Here is a 22695-nt window from a genome sequence, read left to right on the forward strand (position 1 = left end):
TTACATAATGATGGATAAATTCACCGAAAAATGCAACTTACCAAACAAATTAAAAATGTGAATAGCTTTATATCTATCACAGACATTAATTTATCAAAAACATCCCTATAAAGAAAACTTCAAGTCCAGGTGTTTCACTGATTAGTTCATCACACATTTGATGAAGAAATGATACCAGTTTTACATAAATTCTTATGGAAAATAGAAGACGAAGGAACACGTTTTATTTATTTATTTATTTATTTATTTATTTATTTATTTATTTATTTATTTGACAGAGTCTCTCTCTGTCACCAGGCTAGAGTGCATTGGTGCGATCTCGGCTCACTGCTACCTCCGCCTTCCCGTTTCAAGCAATTCTCCTGCTTCAGCCTCCTGAGTAGCTGGAACTACAGGCACGTGCCACCACGCCCAGCTAATTTTTGTATTTTTAGTGGAGACGGGGTTTCACCATGTTGGCCAGGATGGTCTCCATCTCCTGACCTCGTGATCTGCCCACCTCGGCCTGCCAAAGTGCTGGGATTACAGGTGTGAGCCACCTCGCCCAGCCAACATATTCTTTTTATAAGGCCAGTATAACACTGGTACAAAAACGTGAAAAAATATATTAAAAGACCAGCATTCTTATGAACAAAAATACTTAACTAAATATTATCTAATTGAATTCAGTGGTAATTCAAAAGGATAATGCACATGAATAAGTGGAGTTTACTACAGGGCACAGAATTATTTTGATCATTGAAAATCAATCAATGTTATGCTGTATACTAATAGAATAAAAGGAACACATTATCAAGTCAATGAATGTGGAAAAGTATTTGGCAAAATTCAACACCTATTTATTAGTTGAACAAACTGATTAAATTTGGAATAGAAGGAAACTTCCACCAGCTGATGAATGCCATCTATTAAAAAAAAAACAAAAACAAAGCCAAAGCTAATATACTGAATGATGAAATAGCAAATGTTCCTCTCCTGGGATCAGGAACAGGGCAAGGATGTCCACTCTCACCACTTATATTTAACATTGTACTGCAGGTCCTAACAAGTGCAATAAGGAAAGCAAAAGAAATAAGTATTGGAAAATAAAACTCATATTCACAAATGCATGATAGTACACATAAGAAATCCAACAATCTACAGATAAACTCTGAGTTTAAAAAATGGCTAGATATCAGGTCAATATACAAAAATCAAGTGTATTCCTATATCTCAGCAGAAAACAATTAGAAAAGGAAAATTTTAAACTCATATTATTTACATTGCTATCAATAAGCATGGAATATTTGGGAATAAGTCTAACAAAATACATGCAGAATCTTTGCACAGAAAATTATAAAGGAGTTAAGGGAGACCAAAATAAATAGAGGGCTATATCATGTTTATAGGTTGGAAGGTTAAATATTATAAAGATGGCAATTCTTCCCAAACTGATAATTGCATCCAAGTAATTTCAGCAGGGTTTTATTTGTTTTTTTATGGAACTGCAGAAGCCGACTCTAAAATTTGTGTAGAAATGCGAAGAGCCAAGACAATTTTGAAAAAAATAAAATGGTAGGACATACTCTATCAGGTGTCAGGAATAATTCTAAAAATATAATAAGAGAGTATAGTATTGACCCAAGGATTAAAAAATAGATAAACAGAATTAATCACCTTTGTTAAAATCAAGAATCCATACATCTGTGGGTGTATTAGACTTCTCTTGTATACCCTCAAACGCAGTCAATATACTCTTACTCCAGTTTTATTTTGGCTTTGGCTAGCTTCCCACAGATGCAACCTGACAATGCTTAGCCTCTTTCTTCTTGGCCCAGACATGCCTGGCCTGAACACTAAAGTGGTGAGTGCCTCTAAGATCATACTTGGCACTTGGGCATGCACTTTTCAAGAAATATAGGGAGTTGATGCCCATGGGGCCATGTAAAGGTACAATGAGAAGGCAGCTGTCTGCAACCCAGGAAGAGAGCCCTCACCAGGAAACAAATCTGCTGGAATCTTAATCTTGGACTGTCCAGTCTCCTGAAACTGTGCGAAATAAACGTCTATTGTTTAAACCACCCCATATTTGGTATTTTGTTACGGCAACCACAGCTAATATAATAAATAGTTCCAATACCATAAGAATCTCTTGCGTTGCTGTTTTATAATCACCTTCCATTTCAAATTTTGTCATTTAAAAAATAGTATATAAATGGAATTTTACAGTATGTAACTCTTTAGCATTGGTTTTTCCACCCAGCATAATTCCCTGGAGATCCATCCAAGTTGGTACACATATCAATAGGTTGTTCTTTTTTATTGCCAAGTAGTAGTCCACGATATGTTTGTAGGACAGTTTGTTCAACCACTCAACAAACTGAAAGATATTTGGGATGATTCTAGTGTTGGCCATTACAAATAAAGCTGCTCTGAATGTATGTTTACAGTTTTTTTTGTGTGTGAACATATGTTTTCATTTTTTTGGTATAAATATGAGTACAAATGCTGGGTCACATGTTTACTTTTATAAGAAACTGTCAAACTGTTTTTCAGAGTGGCTGTACCATGTACATTCTCAGCAGCAATATATGAGTGGTCCAGTTTCTCTGCATCATTGCCAGCATTTGATGTTATCATTGTTTTATATTTTAGCCTTTCTGATAGGAATATAGTGACATTTCATTGGGGTTTTACTTTGCATTACAGAATGGCTAATGATGTTGACATCTTTTCAAGAGCTTATTTGCTACCGTATATACCCTCTTTGGCGTAATGTCTCTTTATGTCTTTTGCCTATTTTTGAATTGGATTGTTTGTATTTTACTCTTGAGTTGTGAAGAACTATTTATGTATATCCTATATACTAGTCTTTTGTAGGATATGTGGTTTGCAAGTACTTCCTCTGTAGCTTATCTTTTTAGCCTCTTCTCATGGATTTTCACAGAACAATAAAAAAAAGCTAATTTTGATGAGGCCCAGTTTACCAATTTTTCCTTTTATGGGTTGTGCTTTTGGTGACAAGCCAAAGAACTGTGTCTTGCTCTAGGTTTTGAAGATTTTCTCCTATATTTTTTTCTAAAATTTTGTTTTTCATTTAAGTCCATGATACATTTTTAATTATATTTTATATAAAGTGTGGGGTTTAGGTCAAGGTTCAGGGTTTTTGTTGTTGTTGTTTAAAAGGCTGTCCTTTCTCCATTGATTTGCTTTTTAACCTTTGTCAGAAATCAGTTGGGACTATTTATGGGGACTATTTATGGGCATTTCAGGTTTGTCTATTCTGTTCCATTTATCTACGTGTCTGTCTCTCTGCCAACACCATACTGTCTTGATTACTGTATCTACACAATAGGACTTAATATCAGGTAGAATGATTCTTCTAGCTATATTATTTTTCAGTTTTGTTTTACCTATTGTAGGGCTTGTGTGTTCCCATATTAATTTTAGAATAAGTTCGTTTATGTCTACCAAAAAGAAAAGATTTTCAGGGATTTTGAATAATAGGAATTGCGGTAAATCTATAGATCAATTTGGGGAGTTGGCACTTTTACTATGTTATCTTCCAACTTTTGCACATGGTATGTCTCATTATTTATTGAAAACTTCTTCGATTTGAAGGCTTTTTGATTTATTTTGTCAGTATTTGGTAATTTTCAGGATTCTGTACCCATTTTGTTAAGTTTATAATGAAGTATTTTATTTTCTTTGGAGTGAATGTAATGGTATTACATTTTTAATTTCAGTTTCCATATATTCATTGTTCATATATAAAAATCGACTGATCTTTATGTGCTTATCTTGTGTCTTCAGACCTTGCTGTTAGTTCTAGGAGTTTCTGTTTTGTTTTTTAGATTCTTTGGGATTTTCTGCAAAGGCATGTCACCTGGAAATAGGGATTGTTTTATTTCTTTTTATCACGATGTATGCGTTTTTTTTTCCTGCTAGAAAGAACTTCAGTAGCTAGAGCTTCCAGTACTATGTTAAATGAGAGTGATGATAGCAGACATCCTTCACCCATTCCCAATCTTAAAGAGAAAGCATTCAGTCTTTCACCATTAACTAAGATGTTAGTTGCAGTTTTTTAAAAAAGATGTTATTTATCAAGTTGAGATAGTTTCCTTTCCTAACTTGCTAAGGTTTTTTTTTTCTTTCTTTAAAAAATGAAGAAAAAAATACCTTAGTATTGGATCTTTTCAAGTGCTTTTTCTCCATAGATTGATATGATCGTGTATTTTTCTTTAGCTTGTTGGAGCTTTTTAATAATGGATTCAATTTATTTATTGTGTATAAGGTTATTCAGATTGTTTCATCTTGGTTGAGGTTTAGTAGCTTGTGGTTTTCAAGTTTAAGTTGTTGAATTTATGAGGTAAACTTGTTCCTAATAGTTCTCTATTACCTTTTAATATCAGCATGGATAGCCTCTATTTCATTTCTGATATTGTGATTGTGGCTTTTTTTTGTCAGTCTTGCTATATAGGTTTATCAATATTACTAATTTTTTAAAGTAGTAGATTTTTGTTTTATTAATTTTCTCTACTGTTTTTCTAATTTCAGTTTCATTGGTTTCTATTGTTATGTTTATTATTTTCTTCCTTTTGCTTCCTTTAACTTGCTCTTCTTTTCTAGTCCCTTGAGGTATGAACTAAGGTTGTTGATTTAAGACCTTTCCTCATTTTATGTAAGCCGTTAGTGCTATAAACTTCCCTCTCAGTACTGCTTTCGATTCGAATCTTATATTTTGATATTATATATTGTGTTTTCATTTTCATTAAATTCTATGTAGTTTTAAATTTTTCCTTTGAGACTTTCCTTTTGACCCAGGAATTATTTTTAAATATGTTGTTTAGTTCCCATGGGTTTAGAGATTTTCCTGTTATCTTTCAGTTGTTGATTTCTAGTTTGACTCCCCTGTGGTCAGAAAACACAATTGGTATGATTTCAATTCTGTTAAATTTGTTGAGGGTTGTTTATGACCCAGGATATAGTGAATGGACCTATGGTGGTGAATATTTTATGCGTGCTTGAGAAAAATGTTTATCCTAGTGTGTATTTTTGTCAGTTATGCTGTTGTTTGATCGAGTACTCTCTATACGTTGTTGATTGTGTTGTAGAGATCTTCTATATTCTTTCTGATTCTCTGTCTAGGTATTCTAGAAGTTATTGAGAAGAGGGTGTTGAATCCCAATTAAATTGTTATTTATCTGTTTTTCCTTTCAGTCCTATCAGTCTTTTTTCTTCATATATTTTAAGATTCTGCTGTTTAGGATTTACAATATTTAGGATTGTTATGTATTCCTGATGAAATATTATATATTATATAAATTTATCATTATTCCTTTTATCATCATGTAAAATCCTCTTTATAGTAATCCTTTCTACTCTAAAGTCTATTTTGTCAGATATTAATATAGCCATTCTTGCTTTTCAAAAATTAATATTTGTTTACATTGGTATTGTATAGGGGAAAAAAAGAAAAATTAATGTTTGCATAGTACAACTTTTCCCACCCTTTTACTTTTGACCTACTGTGTCTTGAATTTGAAGTTCTTTTACTGTAACCACATATAGTAGAGTCAGTTTTTTTGGTCCATTCTGTCAATCTCTGTCTTTTGAGATTCATGTATTTAGATAACTTACATTTAAGGTAATTATTGGTATGTTAATTCTGCCATTTTATTATCTGTTTTCTAGGATTTCCCCTGGTTCTCATTTCTGCTTCTCTTCTTTTGCCTTCCTGTGGGTTATGTTAAAATTTTTAATTCCTTATTGATTTATTTGTAGTGTTTTTAAGTGTGTCTCTTTGTATAGTTTTTCTGGTGGCTGGTCTGAGTGTTATAATATGCATTTGTGATTTATAACTGTCTACTGGTATCTGCATTTTACCACTTTGAATGAAGTGTGGAAACCTCACTTCCATTTAGGTCCCATTAACTTCCATGCTTCTAAATATTGGCATGAATATCAGGTGGCATTATAATTGCTTCGAACATCAAATATGGTTTCTTACACTCATGAGAAAAAGGATAGTCTATTGTATGTACTCAAGTATCTGCTGTTCTCATTTTTCCATCTTCCTTACTGACACTCTAAGATTCTTTTTTTATTACCATTTCCTTTATGTCTGAAGAACATTCTTTACCTATCTTTAAAAGTGGGTCTTCTGCTAGCAGCCACTTCTTTTAATTTCTCTAGTTCAGAGAATGATTTTATTTCCCCTTCATTCTTTAGGATAGTTTCATGGTATACAGAATTTATGAAAGTCACTTCTTTTTTAAGCACTTGAGAAATACTGTGCCATTGCCTCTGGCCTCCATGATTTCAGGTAAGAATCTGCTGTCATCAGACTTGGTGTTCTATAAGTAATGCATTGCTTCTCTTTGGCTACTTTCAAGATTTTTCTTTTAAGTTGTTGGGTGGGGGGCCCTTTTTAACAAGTTTACCTACAATGTACCTAGGTGTGGATTTATTTGGGTTTATTCTGTTTGGGCATTCACTCAGCTTCTTGGATCTGTAGATTTGTGTCTAGTCAAGTTGGAGAAGTTTTTAGTCATTATTTTGTCAAGTAGTCTTTCAACCTCCCCTTTTACAACCCTGGTGATATGGAAGTTGGATTTTTTTCTTATTGTCCCACAGATCACTGAGACTTGTTACAAGTTTTGTGAATTCTAGTGTTCTGTACTTAAGTTCACTGATTCTATCCTGCACCAATTCCATTGTACTATTGAGCCTATGTGGTTTTTTTAAATGCCACTGTATTTTCAGTTTTATAATTTCCATTTAAAAAATAGCTTTTATTTCTTTGCTGAGATTTTTACCTTTCATTTTAAAGAGGATTTGTGTTGATCATTGAAGTATTTTTATGACAACTGTTTTACAATTCTTCTTGTATGATCCCAACACATGAATCACTTTGGTGCTGGTGTCAATTTTTTTTTTCTCATTGTAGTTGTGATTTTCTGGGTTTTAGGTATAACAGGCAATTTTCAGTTGTATCCTGGATATCTTATATATTATGTAATAAGATGATGAGTTCCCTTTACATTTTTTATTTTAGCAGAAAGTCACACAGTTTAGGTTTAGCATGTAGATCTTGTCCTACTTTTGTGGGCTGTGATTCCAATGGCAGCTTAATTTTCACAGCCTTTGGAGTGCTATTGGATTATGGTCTGCTTGGATTGTGTGGTGCTGCTGGAATTCCCACTTGTCTCTGCTGGTCCTGCCTGAGGAAAGCAGAAGGGTTTTCCCCAGGCCAGCTGCCAGGTATCTCTTGGTAGGGAAATGGTGTAGTGGGATTCCTTTATTGGTGCGCCTTGCACATTGCAAAGTCTCTAGGTAGAGGAGGAGAGTCTCAGAGCATGGAAACAAAGAGGTTCCCCAGACTGTCTGCTGTAGCTTGGTCTCTTTTGCAGATTTTGTTTGTCCACCTCTATGTCTCAGTGGAAGAGTGTTTCAGTGGTGGGAAGGAGAATGCTCCTCTTGGCTGCTCTTTAATGGGACTCCAATCAATATACTTAGTTGGAGGGTTATGGCAATTCCCCTTGCTGATGACATGGGCTGCCCTGATGTTACCAGAGATTCTTCTTTGATCCAGGGGAGGAATAAACCTCCCTGGGCTGCTGTCTTTGTAGGTGGGGGTTAAGAAATGCAGGCTCTGTGTGGCCTCCTTCTGTTAGGTGAGAAACACGTGAAGCCCTGCCGCTGTGCTGTTTTTCCAGCCCCAGGTTCCCTAATCAGCTCTCAGCCTTATTACCACCCTTCAGAGTCTCTTGCACCATTTCCAGGCTCTATAATTATGCTTAGTGTGGAGGAACAAGGAAAAGCAGGACCATGCTATCCTGTCCTGATTGGAAGTCAAAATGCATTTTAAAACGTCTTTTTAAAAAGAATCAAATTGCCCACAAGGTTATGAAGAATTACCAGGGTGACATTCAGAGGAGACTGAAATCCTGAAAGAGTCTAGCATTCAGGACTATTTTGTCCTGGGGCATTGCCCTTGGGCATTGGCCAGTCTGAAAGAAAGCTATAAGCCTTGTGTAGCTGACTGTTAAAAGTTGGACCAGAGAGCCTGCCAAGGGTGGGAACATCAGTTAACCACCTCCTGCTGGGGTAGGATCTCAAAGGGCTACCTTAGGATGAACCGGAAGTAAACCAACTTAGACTGCAGCTTGACTTTGAGTATAAACTCAGTCATGGAACCTGGGTCCTGCCTCCAGCTCTGGCACTAATATGTCATGCAAATTTCACAGCTTTGCAAGAGCTTTTGTTAAATCAAGGGTTGAATGGTCCCTTAGAGCTTTCCCAACTCTGTGATTATCAAGTATGTTTTTCAGCTAATGAAAAACAGAAAAAAAAATGTGAGAACTAGAAGAGCTGGGGTCTTTCATTAGATTTTCTAGAAATAATAGGTTCTTGTAAGAAACTAAGACTAATAATAGGATACTTACAAGATCACAGAGCATTTTGAAAAGCAATTTAAACTTAAACTGCAGGTGATGGAGAAGAAATTGTAAAATACAAACTGAATTTTTAAAAATCCTAACAATTAATAAACTTTACAAAATGGCTCATGTAGGAGGATGTTGAGAAAAAATGGGGGCACAGAGAGAAGCTCCATTCCTCTGACCTTTCTAAAATTCTTACAATTAGTAAGATTAGCTAGTCTTTTATTTCCATGTACTAATTTGAGTTCACTGCATACAAAGCTTGACCATGAAGACATGCAGGTAAGACAAAACAACAACAAAAAGATGTCAATGATGATAAGTGATGTGATTTTCCCAGAAAAGTTAAAAGTTTTATTTTTCTTCAGGTAAACTCTCCTATTTTACAGGAAAATAAGTATCTGTAAGTAAACCATCTGATAATCAAATATTTATATATGAATTTACTTTCTTACTACTAATGTAATAGCACCTTCTAAAATGAATTTAATGCAATTATTAATTTAAATGGACAGATAGCATAATAGTAATGCTCTAAAATGGACCAATTTCACCTTCCAGTCATTATGCTGACATTTCAATAATACAGGGTAAGTTCATAGCTACAAAGCAAGCCAACATGAGTGCTCATGTATTCTGAGATGTCTAATCCAGAGTCCATACTTCTGGGGAGTTTGCTACCTACCATATACTTTCTCAGCTTTTTAATCTATAGGCCATTTCGAATTATTTGATTCTATTCTATTAAGAGGTTTTATAATGAAATGGGAATTATGTGCCAACATTCCTTACTGGTATTATCAATTTAAAAAATAAGACATTCACCAAATTTTAGGAAGCACTTAAATTTGTTTAAATTTTTAACTAGGTCACTTTAGTTCTTCACATCCAATTTATCCTTTCTTTCTGGAATAGTAATACAATTTTACCTACTCATTAGCCAATTGGTACATATATATACATGAAATCACAGTACTATCCATGTGTCTGTAAAATGCTATTTTCTTCAAGGAAAGCCTTTCTTTTCAGGGCTTCCTCTTTCCTCTAAGAAGCCACATGTAATACCATGCCTCTCCCAAACTTCTTGATTACTTAGAAATCTAAAGCACAGCCTTAGGTTGTTGGAATGGAAAAGACTGAGATGACCAGGCAGGTCAAAAGTACTACCTTGGAAGTAGAAGTCTATTTGTGAACTTGGATTCATCTTTGATTCCACTGAGCACCTGGTAGGTGGGTATTCACATATTTCTTGAAACAGGGCTATATCATCTCAGCTCCCGTGTTTTGATACCTGTTACCACAAAGAGTTATTTTGCTGCTTTTTCTAGTATGCACACTTTACCACTGTTCTGGGTGTCTTGTAAACATCTCACATGTGGTCCTAATTTTTTTTTCCAGGCTCCACACAGTTCTTTTCAAGGATTGAGTGGCCAATATTTTACCTAATATGGTTTGTGCTCTTTCGCAACTTTGAATCTTCAAATGCTCAAATCTAAAAGATGCTTGTTCTCTGTTATTATGTGCTACCAGAAAGAAAACATTGTTTTATCCAATTTGATTTTTAATGTAATTAATAGTGATTTAATTTTAAAAGGAGCAAATAATTACAAACAAGAGAAAACATTGCTGAGATGGTGCCTGGTCGCTTCTATTCAGGCCATTGCTGAACTATATAGAAAAAAAGTATATTCATGGTGTCTTCATTATTATGAAAATCACAGTAATATGACTCATCAGGAAATCACAATAATTTTATGACAGAAACAATATATTTAGAATGAATCTGTCAGTATTTGACTCTCTTTTGAGGGAAAAATAAATGAAAACCACGTTCTCTGGAAAGAAATAAGACAAGAAATGCCCACAGTTGCATTCTGCTGTTGGGAATACATCTCCAAAATTCAAGGTTCAAAGGTTATCACATTTAATTTTCAACACTTATCACTTTCTTCTTCTCTCAATTTATGGAGATAGATTTCTATGTTCATTATTCGGGATTATTAGAAATTTCCTTCAGTTTGAACAATGAGTAACAAGTATTCTGTGACATGGGTGCCAAAAGTTGTCATTTTCAATCAAGTTATAAGACATAACTGTCCATAAAGTGCATTTCAAATTAAAGTACCCATCAGGAGAGAAATTTAAAGTGCAATATATAAGGTACTTTACATAGTGCAAAGTTGCTAAATATATACATTATATGTGCCAAGTCCAAATAAAGCAGGATCTTATCTATCCCTATGCTACAGTGAACAATGGAGACATACTCTCACCTCTTTATTCCTTTGCAGGTGTAAGTATTTTGGTCCGTGTGTGTGTGTGTGTGTGTGTGTGTGTGTGTACCTAAATATGTAACTGCTTAATGGTTTCTGCAAATGTCTGGAACTGGTTTCCCAGAATTTGAAACCTTTAAACACTGATATAATTATGGAATCTCCACTTCAATATGCAAATCCACTTCAAAGTAACATTAGGCTTGTAATAATGGTTGAGCTATTTCAGCATGCATATCTTGTAAGGCAGGTATTTGACTGTGAATTAAATGCTTAATGAAAATTACAAAAAATACAATCACTATAATGCTGCCAAGAGAGACCCCTATGAAATAAGGGTATGACCCCTCTTGGTCATATTCTGCTGGTTTAACACTACCAGGGAGGAGTATAGTACTCTGTGTATAAGGGACCGCCCTTGGCATTGCTGAATTGAGCAGATCCTGGACATTCCAGAATGATCCATTGTGTGGCATGGCGGTGATATTGAGGAGGTGGCATAGTAGCGGGTACAAATCTGTGGAGTTCATGGCTTCTTTTGAGAAATTCTTTCTGAAGGCAGGACCATGGGCTAAAAATATTGGATGCATATCTGCTAACGCATTATCATAACCGTGGTTGCCTACTGTAAAGAGAAAATATGTGAAAAAGTTAGGCAACTATGCATTAAAATGGACATAATTGTTGTATGGTCAAATTCTGAACTTAAATGCACATCTTATCTAGTTTGACTGTAAACATAAAACAATCTTTGACAAACAATCTCTGCTGTTGTCCACATCACAATTCTCTTCAGGAATTGAAGAGTCAAATGGTTGTGAATCTTTCTTACAGGCCAACAGTGGCTTAAGCAGCAGGGGAAGAAGGGTAAAGAACAAAGCAGAGCCAAGTTAGGGAAAAATTAGAGTTTTTGTTTGTTTGTTTGTTTTGTTTTGTTTTTGTTTTTTACTGGTGGCAAAGTAATATTCAGCAAATACTTATGGGGTACCTACTATGTTCCAATTATTATTCTAAAGATAAAGAGATAAAGGTGCTCTTAGTCTTAATCTGAAGCCAATAAACTCATAGTTACCAATAAAAGGGAAAATACGATACATAAAGAAAAACAAAAGAAACCATAAAAATCAAACCTGTACTTACAGCTATAATCTACTACTAAAAAACAAAGGTCAGAGTAGAGGAGAGTAGGAAACTCCTGATTTTGGTAGCTCTAATCAGGATCCAACTTAGCATTATGTGCTTTTAGTGTGGCTACAAATAAGGTAAAAACTTGGGGGTCTTCTGACACATGTGTCAAGTGACATAAAATGGATACGAAATTGATAACAGCTGGATTTCAAAGGCATGTGTGCTTAGCATGGTATCAAGGTACAAGGCAAAGGAGCTACTGCTGATAAGATGGCACCCAAGCAAAACTGACAGGCTTTATCTTAAAGGTGGCAAGGAGAATGACTAGTAAATCCATCTCTAATACCCATACTTGCTTCAGGGTACTATGCAATAGGAACACTCCCTGCCCCATCCGCCTCGAAAAAATCCTAAATCAGTTTTTCAAAAAGTCATAAACTGACCCCTAGTCATTTCAAAGTAATTGGAAATCTACCAGGAAAAATGTATCTAAAGAAGTCATTCTAGATGCCATGATTCTTTTAGGTTTATTTAAGTAAAAATAGCACTGAAGTTATGAATCACTAGTAATTATCTGACAGGGTACTATGCTATTTCATTAATTGATAGCCACACCGGGAATATATCATTATATACTTTGTAATTGACTGGATGATTGCTGTGTTCATTTCTATGAGAAGTTGGGACCTAGACTCTCACTCATGAAGGCAAAGATAATTATCTTATATCACACTTCTTACTAGAAATTCAGACTTAAAATTAAGTCATTGTGACTTATGTAAAAGCTTTCCTATGAATAGGGACTTTGTTTTGTAGTGGTAGCCCCGATCATAAATGCTTGATCAAGTAGATGGTATTTATAATGTATGCCTAAGGGCAATGGTTCTCAAACTTTTGTGTGTTTCACCAGGGCCTCACAGTTTCAAATTCAGTAGGTCTGTTTTGGGCCCAATAATTTGCATTTCTTTTTTTTTTTTTTTTTTTTATACTTTAAGTTTTAGGGTACCCAATGCTATCCCTCCCCCCTCCCCCCACCCCACAACAGTCCCCAGAGTGTGATATTCCCCTTCCTGTGTCCATGTGATCTCATTGTTCAATTCCCACCTATGAGTGAGAATATGCGGTGTTTGGTTTTTTGTTCTTGCGATAGTTTACTGAGAATGATGTTTTCCAATTTCATCCATGTCCCTACAAAGGACATGAACTCATCATTTTTTATGGCTGCATAGTATTCCATGGTGTATATGTGCCACATTTTCTTAATCCAGTCTATCATTGTTGGACATTTGGGTTGGTTCCAAGTCTTTGCTATTGCGAATAATGCCGCAATAAACATACGTGTGCATGTGTCTTTATAGCAGCATGATTTATAGTCCTTTGGGTATATACCCAGTAATGGGATGGCTGGGTCAAATGGTATTTCCAGTTCTAGATCCCTGAGGAATCGCCACACTGACTTCCACAATGGTTGAACTAGTTTACAGTCCCACCAACAGTGTAAAATTGTTCCTATTTCTCCACATCCTCTCCAGCACCTGTTGTTTCCTGACTTTTTAATGGTTGCCATTCTAACTGGTGTGAGATGGTATCTCATTGTGGTTTTGATTTGCATTTCTCTGATGGCCAGTGATGATGAGCATTTTTTCATGTGTTTTTTGACAAACCTGAGAAAAACAAGAAATGGGGAAAGGATTCCCTATTTAATAAATGGTGCTGGGAAAACTGGCTAGCCATATGGAGAAAGCTGAAACTGGATCCCTTCCTTACACCTTATACAAAAATCAATTCAAGATGGATTAAAGACTTAAACCTTAGACCTAAAACCATAAAAACCCTAGAAGAAAACCTAGGCATTACCATTCAGGACATAGGTATGGACAAGGACTTCATGTCTAAAACACCAAAAGCAATGGCAACAAAAGACAAAATTGACAAATGGGATCTAATTAAACTAAAGAGCTTCTGCACAGCAAAAGAAACTACCATCAGAGTGAACAGGCAACCTACAAAATGGGAGAAAATTTTCACAACCTACTCATCTGACAAAGGGCTAATATCCAGAATCTACAATGAACGCAAACAAATTTACAAGAAAAAAACAAACAACCCCATCAAAAAGTGGGCGAAGGACATGAACAGACACTTCTCAAAAGAAGACATTTATGTGGCCAATAATTTGCATTTCTAACAAGCTCTCAGCTGATGTGGATGCTGGTGGGCCAGGGAACACACTTTGAGAGCCACTGCTTTGGGGCATTAGGGCTTAACTATTCTGGCTTAGGTATACAGTGGTCAATCTTTAATTAATTATTGAATCATTAAACATAATATAAATTGAGTATTATTAAGGTTTTCTATCAAAAATAGAGGTGACCAATCTATTGTGTAACTGTAGTTCAGCAAACCATTTCTAGAGGGCCCTTTGAATTTATATTAACTTTAAAATACAAATCTTGCCAAAGATAGCAGTCCTTTGTTGAGCAAGCCCTCTAACATAAGAGCTACCTGCACAAGACATAAAAATCTGAACATTGGTTTATGGATCATTATCTATATGGAAAAATTTTTTTTTTTTTTTTTTTTTGCTTTTTTTTTTGAGACAGAGTCTTGCTCTGTCACCCAGGCTGGAGTGCAGTGGCACGATCTCGGCTCACTGCAAGCTCCGCCTCCCAGGTTCACGCCATTCTCCTGCCTCAGCCCCCCGAGTAGCTGGGACTACAGGCGCCTGCCACCATGCCAGGCTAATTTTTTGTATTTTTTTAGTAGAGACGGGGTTTCACCGTGTTAGCCAGGATGGTCTCGATCTCCTGACCTCGTGATCCACCCGCCTCAGCCTCCCAAAGTGCTGGGATTACAGGCGAGAGCCACCGCACCTGGCCAAAAACCGTTTTAAGAACCAGAAACCATGTATCTGTATACATCTGCCACTATGAGTCACAAGCACACTACAAATGCCATTGTCAGGCATCTGCTTTTCTTTTAATCAATAAACATGATAGAAACCCAATTCTACCTAAAGGGACATTTTGTATATATCTTTTATATATCAAGGACCAATATCTAAAAAATGCATTTTTAGATAAATACAAAAACATTGTAGTTCCTTAATATTCAAGTAACAGACAGTAAAAATATCAATCAATAAACTGCTGTATTATGTATTTAAACTGTTGTATTTTAGCAAAAAGTAATGCAGAATGGAAAGAAATACTGTAACATACTCACACAGAAAGTCATCTGACTTATTCTGTAAAATGTGCCACCCTTCATCAGCCACTGCTATGATTGGTTGAATTCGACTGTTGTGTTTGTAATGCCACCTTTCTGGAACGTCTTCTTTTTTGTAAACAGTAAGATTAGGATGAGCGTGAGTTAGTGCTTCATAGACTTCATCAAATTTACCTAAAGAGAAGGGAGGAGAGGCACTCAGAACAAAATACTCATAGCTACCATCAACCATGGGCAACAGACTTGCTACGGAGGTGAAAAACCAGAGAGCTGAACATAAGAAAAAATTCTTTTTCCCCTTGGGGAAAACAATTTTGGGAGGGGAAACTAGGAAATAATCTTCTGTTGTAAGTTCACCTTATAGAATTAAGGAAGGGCATTTTATAGATCCAGAAACCTCTAAAGACTTCGATACACATACATATTAATTAGTGACACTATGTAAAATGTCTAGGGTACTGCAATACCCAAATAAAAATGACTAGGTTCTGGTAGTTGTGAGTGCAGACACGAAGAATCTCCAGACAAGAAAACATGGTGAGGGGTGGGTGAGGGCTGGGAAAAGAGACTGGAGGTGGAAAGCAGTTTGTAAAATGGAAACATCTGAAAACACTGGAGGTGTTGCCAAAGTACTCCCTATAACTACAAATGCGGTTACCCAGGCACTGTCTTTCATCCTCCTCCTGTTTTTCAAATCCATTGCTGAGGTTGCATCCTTATCTTCTGCACCGCAACAAGGGGACATCATTCCAATTTTATAAAGGAAATTGAAGGGTTAATGTAATTTTCTCCCCTTCTGTTTCCTCTTCCCTTCCTCCTTCCCTCCCCCCTCTCTCTCTTTCACCCCCTTCTCTTCCCTCCCTCTCTCTCTCTTTCCCCCTCAGTCTCTCTTTTTCTTTCTTTTTTTTCTTTCGACTGTGTCTCCCTGTCGCCCAAGGTGGAGTGCAGTGATATGATCATAGCTCACTGTAACCTGGAACTCCTGGGCTCAAGCAACCCTTCCACCTCAGCCTGGGACACAGGCATGTGTCACCACACCAGGCTATTTTTTTTTTTTTTAGCAACAGGGTCTTGCTATGTTGCCCAGGCTGGCCTCGAACTCCTGGCCTCAAGTGACCCTGCTGCCTCGGCCTCCCAAAGTGCTGAGATTACAGGCGTGAGCAACCACTCCTAGCTAATTTTCTTAAACCAGAAAAAAAGTGCTGTTTGCTGAAAACTGTGTGTGTAAAACACACACATATTTTAACATTCGCTGTTTCATATGATTCTCCTAATTCCCCTCTGAGGGATGGAATTCTCATTTGTGAAATATTATAGCTTTTCAAAATCTGTTCTCTCATTTGATACCTAAGACCAACCCTGCAAAGTGATAAAATATGTCAAAGAGCATGTCTGAGTCATGTTGTCACTTATTTTGTGACCTCAGGATGTTAAACCTTTTGAGGTCACTTACCTGTCATTTACTTGTCTTTAAAATGGAGACAATACTGAGGTGACAGGTTGGGTATAAGGATTCCAGGAGAGGTTTGTAAAAAGTTTAAGGTATTGTTATTACTTTCCACACTTATAAGGAAAATAAACCTCAGATTGACCAAAGCTCTTTCTCCTTCTTATCTTCCACAGCTTCCTTGTTAAGCAGGTCCAAATTAGGAACCTATAAAAGGCTTTGGGGCTTCTATGAAATAACTGTACATGCATTCAAGTTTTGTATGTATCTTTCCATCTCAATTTTTCTGAGAAGGGAGGCTATAGCTTTCATAATATTCTATGGATCCAAAATGGTTAAAACCTACTGCCATACATACATAGAGCACATCAAGTTCAGTATTCTAGGAAAAAGGAAAAAAAAATTAGGCTTTGAGAAAAGAGATTTTGTCTTTTCAGAGTCTGAGGATTAAATCCCAGAATATTACCATGACACAGGCAAAGTCTACTTTAAAGGCGCAGCAACAGAAATCCCTATTCATTTGATCACACTGGGCAAATGCACCTCTAGTCTCAGCTCACCATTCATTCGGTCAGCCTTACCTTCTTTTGGCAAGATGGCTGCTACTGGGGATTGATCAATCAGGGTATAGTGGTCTTTATCCAGGTACTGGTCAAGTTCTATTAACCTTTCCTCAGAGCACTGCGTCATTCCATGATCACTTGTGATGATTAGGTTCAGAGTGTTCCACAACTTTGCCTTTTTCAGCATTTGTATGAGATATCCTAACTTCTTGTCAATATCTGAAATGACAGGCCCCATGAGCGGACTGTCAGGTCCCAAATGGTGGCCCATGTCATCAGGGTCTTCCCAATAGAGAAGACCAAGATTTATGGGCTCTTTTGACGTAAACCATTCAATAATTTTGGCAACTCTATCTTCAAATGAAACTGACTCATTGTAAGGCATGTAATGAGTAGGAAAGCGCTTATGTATTTTTACATCTGTTCCGGGCCACATGGCTGCACCACTAGTATGTCCTGCCCTCTGGTTTGTGATCCATATTGGTGTTGCTTCTTCCCAAAACTTGGAATCATAAATATTCATGTGATCCAAGGAGAAAGATTTGTTCCAAATAGGATCAAACATATCATTTGCAACAATCCCATGATTCTCTGCAAAGAGGCCAGTTACCAAAGTATAATGGTTAGGGTAGGTTTTTGTAATAAAAACATTAGTAACTTGCTTCACGTGAACACCATATTTCATAATATAATGAAAATGGGGCGTTGGAACTTTATATAAGTAATCCCAACGGAATCCATCAAAAGAAACTAGTAGAACCTTTTGCTGGTCTGGTTGGAGAGAAAAGGTGGTTGAAAGACTCAGTATGAAGGACACCAAGAGAAATTTTGAAGTCATTTTCAAAGTACTTGATCAGTTCAGTGTAAGATAATCTGTAGAATAAACATATAGAAATTAAAGGCAATAATTTTGTTTTGTATACTTTACCCCAAACTCAGAGTAACAGTGCTTAGCAATCCCAGTTATATTCATAAATCACAGCCTGGAAGAATTATGTCACAGAACTCCGTATTAGATAAGAGACCTGGGGCTAAATGAATAATAAAGCTAAGAAGTTTAGCTGCATTTAAACAACTTTTTCACTTCTGAGAATTTATCTAAATATCCCTCAAAGGAATTATTTAAGTGAGCTCTTCAACAGCATTTTAAAATGACATCATTTACATAAAACTTTTAGAAACACTTTCAGGTTGATCCAGACTTTTGACTTCTGGTCAGAAACTTTTTTATAGTCAAATACCTGTGAACGTCCTTAACATTATGGCTAGAGCAACTATGGCAACCTAGCAACAATGAAGTATCATTAGCAAATCGAATAATGGTGCATATACATATATATATTATATATATATATGTATATGCACACTTCTATTTTCAACCCCTATGTTTGGTTAATCACAGACAAAAGAAGTATTACTAAAGAGAGAGGAAAATAGATGAATTTGGTTTCTTGAAGTGAAATAACATTTGTGACATCCAGATATATTTATTGAAAAGTAATCCACATTCATTTATTAATAATCAAATCATAGCCTTCGTTGAACTAAATAATTAGATTCTAAACTAAATATTAACAGAAATATAATTCTGAAATTTGTTGTTGACTTTCCTAATGTTAAAATTTGTCAAAATTTAATCTTATCATTGATAGGTGTAGTAAAAGCACTTCCCTGGTTTACAGCTCTGTGAATCAAGGTTGTTGGTCTTTTCCCCTAATCTGTGTATATTTCTAAAATACTTTCATTCTATTGGAGAAAGCTAATAAGACGCTGTATGGATAAACAATAGATATGTAAATTTTGTCAGTTTTCATCAGGCGTGCACATCCAGCAGGGATCTTTTGTTCTCTCATTTTTCTACCCATTCCTGCATGAAGGTATTTATAAACCCACCAAAACTTAGATCAAACCACACTTGTACAAATAAATCTCTTGAAACTGGCTTTTGATATCTTCCTAAGCTGAAGACTTTTTTTTTTGAGAGGGAGTCTCACTCTGTTGCCCAAGCTGGTGTGCGGTGGCACGATCTCTGCTTACTGCAACTTCCGCCTCCCGTGTTCAAGCAATTCTCCTGCCTCAGTCTCCCAAGTAGCTGGGACTACAGGCGCCCGCCACCACACCCGGCTAATTTTTGTATTTTCAGTAGAGACAGGGTTTCGCCATGTTGGCCAGCCTGGTCTCAAAACTGCTGACCTCAGGTGATTCACCCGTCTCGGCCCCCCAAAGTGCTGGGATTACAGGCATGAGCCACCGCAGCCGGCCTGAAGACATTTTTAAACTTCAAAAATATATCCTGTTTCACCTTGCTGTATTATAGGTACAGGTAAATAAAAACTACTTGGCATGCTTGCTTTGCTTTCAGAAGTACAAGATATATGTACATTGTGGGTATTCGCTGAGGGCAATAAATTCTGTTTTGCTGGTTTTAAACTGTGCTTTCACCATACCTAGACATTTCTTAAACTGAAATTGTTTTAGGTATTGGTCTCAAGATGATAGCTCAAATGTTATATTTAAAAACGATTTCTTGGATGGCAATACTCTCTCTGATTCTGGAAGGAATATTAAAAACAGTTGCAGCAGGGAATAGCAAATAGGTTACTGCAAATATATTTACTCACCTATCTGGCTATGGATGGTAGTTGCTCTCTCTGTCCTTTCTCCCCCTAATTTTCTCTCCCACCTTTTTAAAACAAGGAAGGCTAGTCTCAACCAAATGTAATTTAAGGCTAAAAGCAGAGAAAATAAACTACATGGAACACCTCGTTTTCATCTATCTTAGCAAATTAATTCGGCACATGTGTAAGCAGGAGAAAACTGCTTTCTTGGGACCAACAAAAGTAAGCAAAGATTAAGTGTTGTCTGAAGCTTAGGAATGTTTGGCAAGAAGACTCAACATCACATCCATGACACAGAGCAATAAACAGAGGTGGGGGGTGGGGAATGAAAACAATCAGAATTTTTTGTTTTTTTTCGTGCACAAAATGCTGCACAAAACAGTGGAATCCCTGGATCTGGCTCCACATTTCATTGAGTACTTTCCAGTTCTTTCTCCCCTCCAACCCTTCCTCCACAAACAGACTTAGAGATCAGGAAGGACGGGGCACCGAATAAACGGAAGAGGGAAAGTGCAGAAGGAGTAGGTTTGTGTAGCTCGGGTAGACGTCAAGGGCGGGGGTGTCCACCTTCTCCACCAGGATTCCATCCTAGCCACCCAGAAGGGTCGCTGCGTAGGTTATGTTCCCAATTCCCAGTCATCCCGCCCACCGAGGCCTGGGCTTCTTAGATGTGCAGTGGCAAGGAGGGGACGTTGCTTTAGGGAACCAGAGGAGCAGTGTGGGTCCCCGGGAGGGAAGCCACCCACCCCCCTGGACTCACCTTCGCAGCGATCCGTTCAGTCCGTATTAGTTTGGGGCAACGGGAGGGAGGGTCTGGAGGAGACTCCCTTCGGCGCGCCGCGGGTAACGGCGGGAAGGTGACTGGAGGAAGGAGCGCCCCCGGAACGCGCAGGAGCTCACTTGCTCTCAACTCTGGAGCGGAGCACCTGACCGCGCCGCTTCCCCGCCCCGCCTCCTGGCTTCTATTGGCTGCTGCAGAGATAGTCACCTCTGCCTGGGTTGCCCCCGAAAGCCAGGCTCCCAGGAGTAGCTGCACGGCCTGTCAATCAGCGGGGGCAGGGGCGGGCGCTGCCTGGGTTTGGAGGGTGGAGGGGGAGGGGACTCCCGGGGTCAGGGACCCATCTGGTAGGCCGAAGGCGTGGGGTGGCCAATTGCTTGGTCACACACAAAACCTTCCGGCAACGTGCCTTTTCCAGGGGACCAGCTGTGCTGGAGTCAGTGATGCTGAGAGATTATTGCGTGCTACCCCAACGGTGGGTGTACTCTAACATTCACTGTTTTTTGTTTAAAAGCGACTTGTATTCTCTGATTTCTTATCCCAGGCTTTTTTCCTTCCCCCGCCCCCCGCCCCCTGCCTTGTCACGAATTGGCGATGGGGCACACCATGGGCTTTGCTCTGAGGAACACCTGCACACCCGAGGATGCCAATGGGACGATGAACTTTCATTCTTTTTATTAGTGGGTGTTATCTGCTTTACCTCAGAAAGAATTTATTAACCTAGTCAACTCTGCAGCCCCAACGTTTGCAGTCCAGGTTTTTGCAATTGAGGTCCCTGAGGTATATTTGTGGTGTACCTAGCATGGCACCTGAAATTGTGCGAATTAAACCAAGACAGGTTCAGGATTAGGTTAATTTGCACAGGAGAGAGGCTGAACAGCTACCCTCTCTGGTGGTGGCATCCGAGCTCCAGACTCTGTTTCTACCTTTGTTTGCAAAGTAAACATTAAAACTACAAACATCAGGCCTGATTACTCTTTCAGAAAGCCTTCAGTGCTTCTTGTGTGTTAGTGCCCCTATTTTGTCTTTTTCCGTACTGTAGTGGATTATTTTCTCAGTTTTTTTGGGATAATCAATGGCATTTTTAGGCCTGAGGGAGTGTAGGCAGGTACTTAGTTTGCCAGTATGATCCCAACTGTCTTTACCATAAATTATAGCAGTGATATCAAACTACCCTGAAAGAATTTGTCCATCTACACAATCCCAGCTAGAATTCTGACCTAATTAGAATTCTAGTTCTATCTGCAGTAGGCAATAATATCAGGTTGATTGTTACAATGTAAGTTTAACATCTAATTAGCTGGTAAAACTGGGCGCATATCTGCAATGGTGGTTTTGGCTCCTGCCCGGAGCTCGGATCCCTTGTCTGGTGTGCTGGAGCTTTAAAGTGAATAGAGATTTCTGTTGATATTTAATTAAGCCATGCAAACATTTTGGTCATAGCTTTTTCTCTGTCTGCTTCTAATAGAGGGACAATCTCAACCCCAAACATTGTTACCTCCTAACTGGGTCATCCCATCCCGAAGGGCATCTGGGCACTCTTCCATGGCCTTTTATTCGTGGTAACTTGAGTTTATGGTTTTCAACACGTGGGATGGGGATTAAGAGGGAGGCTGGTGGTTTCTATGTTTAGTGAGACCCAAAGACAATGAAGTTGAACAAGTTGTTCCAATTCCCCAAAGCCCTGTCCTTTGAAATTGCCCAAACTTGGAACAGAGTGGTCCAATCTTATAAGTCCTTGTCCCCCAGAATAGGTCAACTCTGTGCTCTCCCAAAACACTCAAAGGACAATGTATGCTTATCAGAGAGCAGGAGTGGTGAAAATGGGCCTGACTTTTGTTCAGATCACTGAACATTGTTGGACTCTGTTTGGATGACAACCTGCTTTGCTCTGCAAATTTTATGGAAGTTATGATTATATTCACCAGCTATTCCTGTGAAATAGGCATGGTACAGCTGGTAACCACAGTGCACAACACAGAAAAGTGCTCATAAGAGTGCCAGATTCCTCCCAGAAGTCCATATAATGACATCTAATGTTCACCTGATAGGCTTGTTATTACCTTATGTTGTTCATGGGGAGAAAGTCTGGTTTACATAGTATAGAGGAATGAATGTAAAACATGAGATTCCTGCTCCCACATCTGCACCTGCCCTCCTGTCTTATTGTTGCCTCAGTATTTGTCTATTTGCAATAGGTTTTCAGAAAGTTTTAGCAGCAGAAACCACAACCTGCT

General features: G+C 37.7%; 2 protein-coding genes across 12 annotated transcripts in view; one reads left to right on the top strand and one right to left on the bottom strand.

Moving 5' to 3' along the window:
* ENPP4 (ectonucleotide pyrophosphatase/phosphodiesterase 4) overlaps positions 1-22695 on the top strand; it is a 138805-nt gene that overhangs the window by 22000 nt on the left and 94110 nt on the right. The window lies entirely within an intron of this gene.
* On the bottom strand, positions 8752-20681 carry ENPP5 (ectonucleotide pyrophosphatase/phosphodiesterase family member 5). 2 transcript variants are annotated; one of them, XM_001143218.7, is made up of 5 exons: positions 20441-20637; positions 19684-19745; positions 17081-17935; positions 15050-15226; positions 8752-11321 (listed from the first exon to the last, which is right to left on the bottom strand). In XM_001143218.7, the coding sequence occupies exons 3-5, from the start codon at positions 17898-17900 to the stop codon at positions 10894-10896; spliced, it is 1425 nt and encodes a 474-aa protein (XP_001143218.1). In that variant the 5' UTR covers positions 17901-17935; positions 19684-19745; positions 20441-20637; the 3' UTR covers positions 8752-10893. The 2 variants fall into 2 exon arrangements, with proteins under 2 accessions (XP_001143218.1, XP_518516.2); XM_518516.7 differs by lacking the exon at positions 19684-19745 and having other exon boundaries at positions 20441-20681.

This window comes from Pan troglodytes, chromosome 5 (genome assembly GCF_028858775.2).
Source record: "Pan troglodytes isolate AG18354 chromosome 5, NHGRI_mPanTro3-v2.0_pri, whole genome shotgun sequence".
NCBI classification, from domain to species: Eukaryota; Metazoa; Chordata; class Mammalia; order Primates; family Hominidae; genus Pan; species Pan troglodytes.

Excerpts from the sequence above, each read along its gene's own strand:
- ENPP5 (XM_518516.7), bottom strand. The coding sequence starts at position 17,900 with ATGACTTCAAAATTTCTCTTGGTGTCCTTCATACTGAGTCTTTCAACC. Across the intron at positions 15,227-17,080 it reads AGCCATCTTGCCAAAAGAAG|GTAAATTTGATGAAGTCTAT; the intron begins GTAAGGCTGACC and ends CCTTCTCTTTAG. Across the intron at positions 11,322-15,049 it reads TAAGTCAGATGACTTTCTGT|TAGGCAACCACGGTTATGAT; the intron begins GTGAGTATGTTA and ends TTCTCTTTACAG.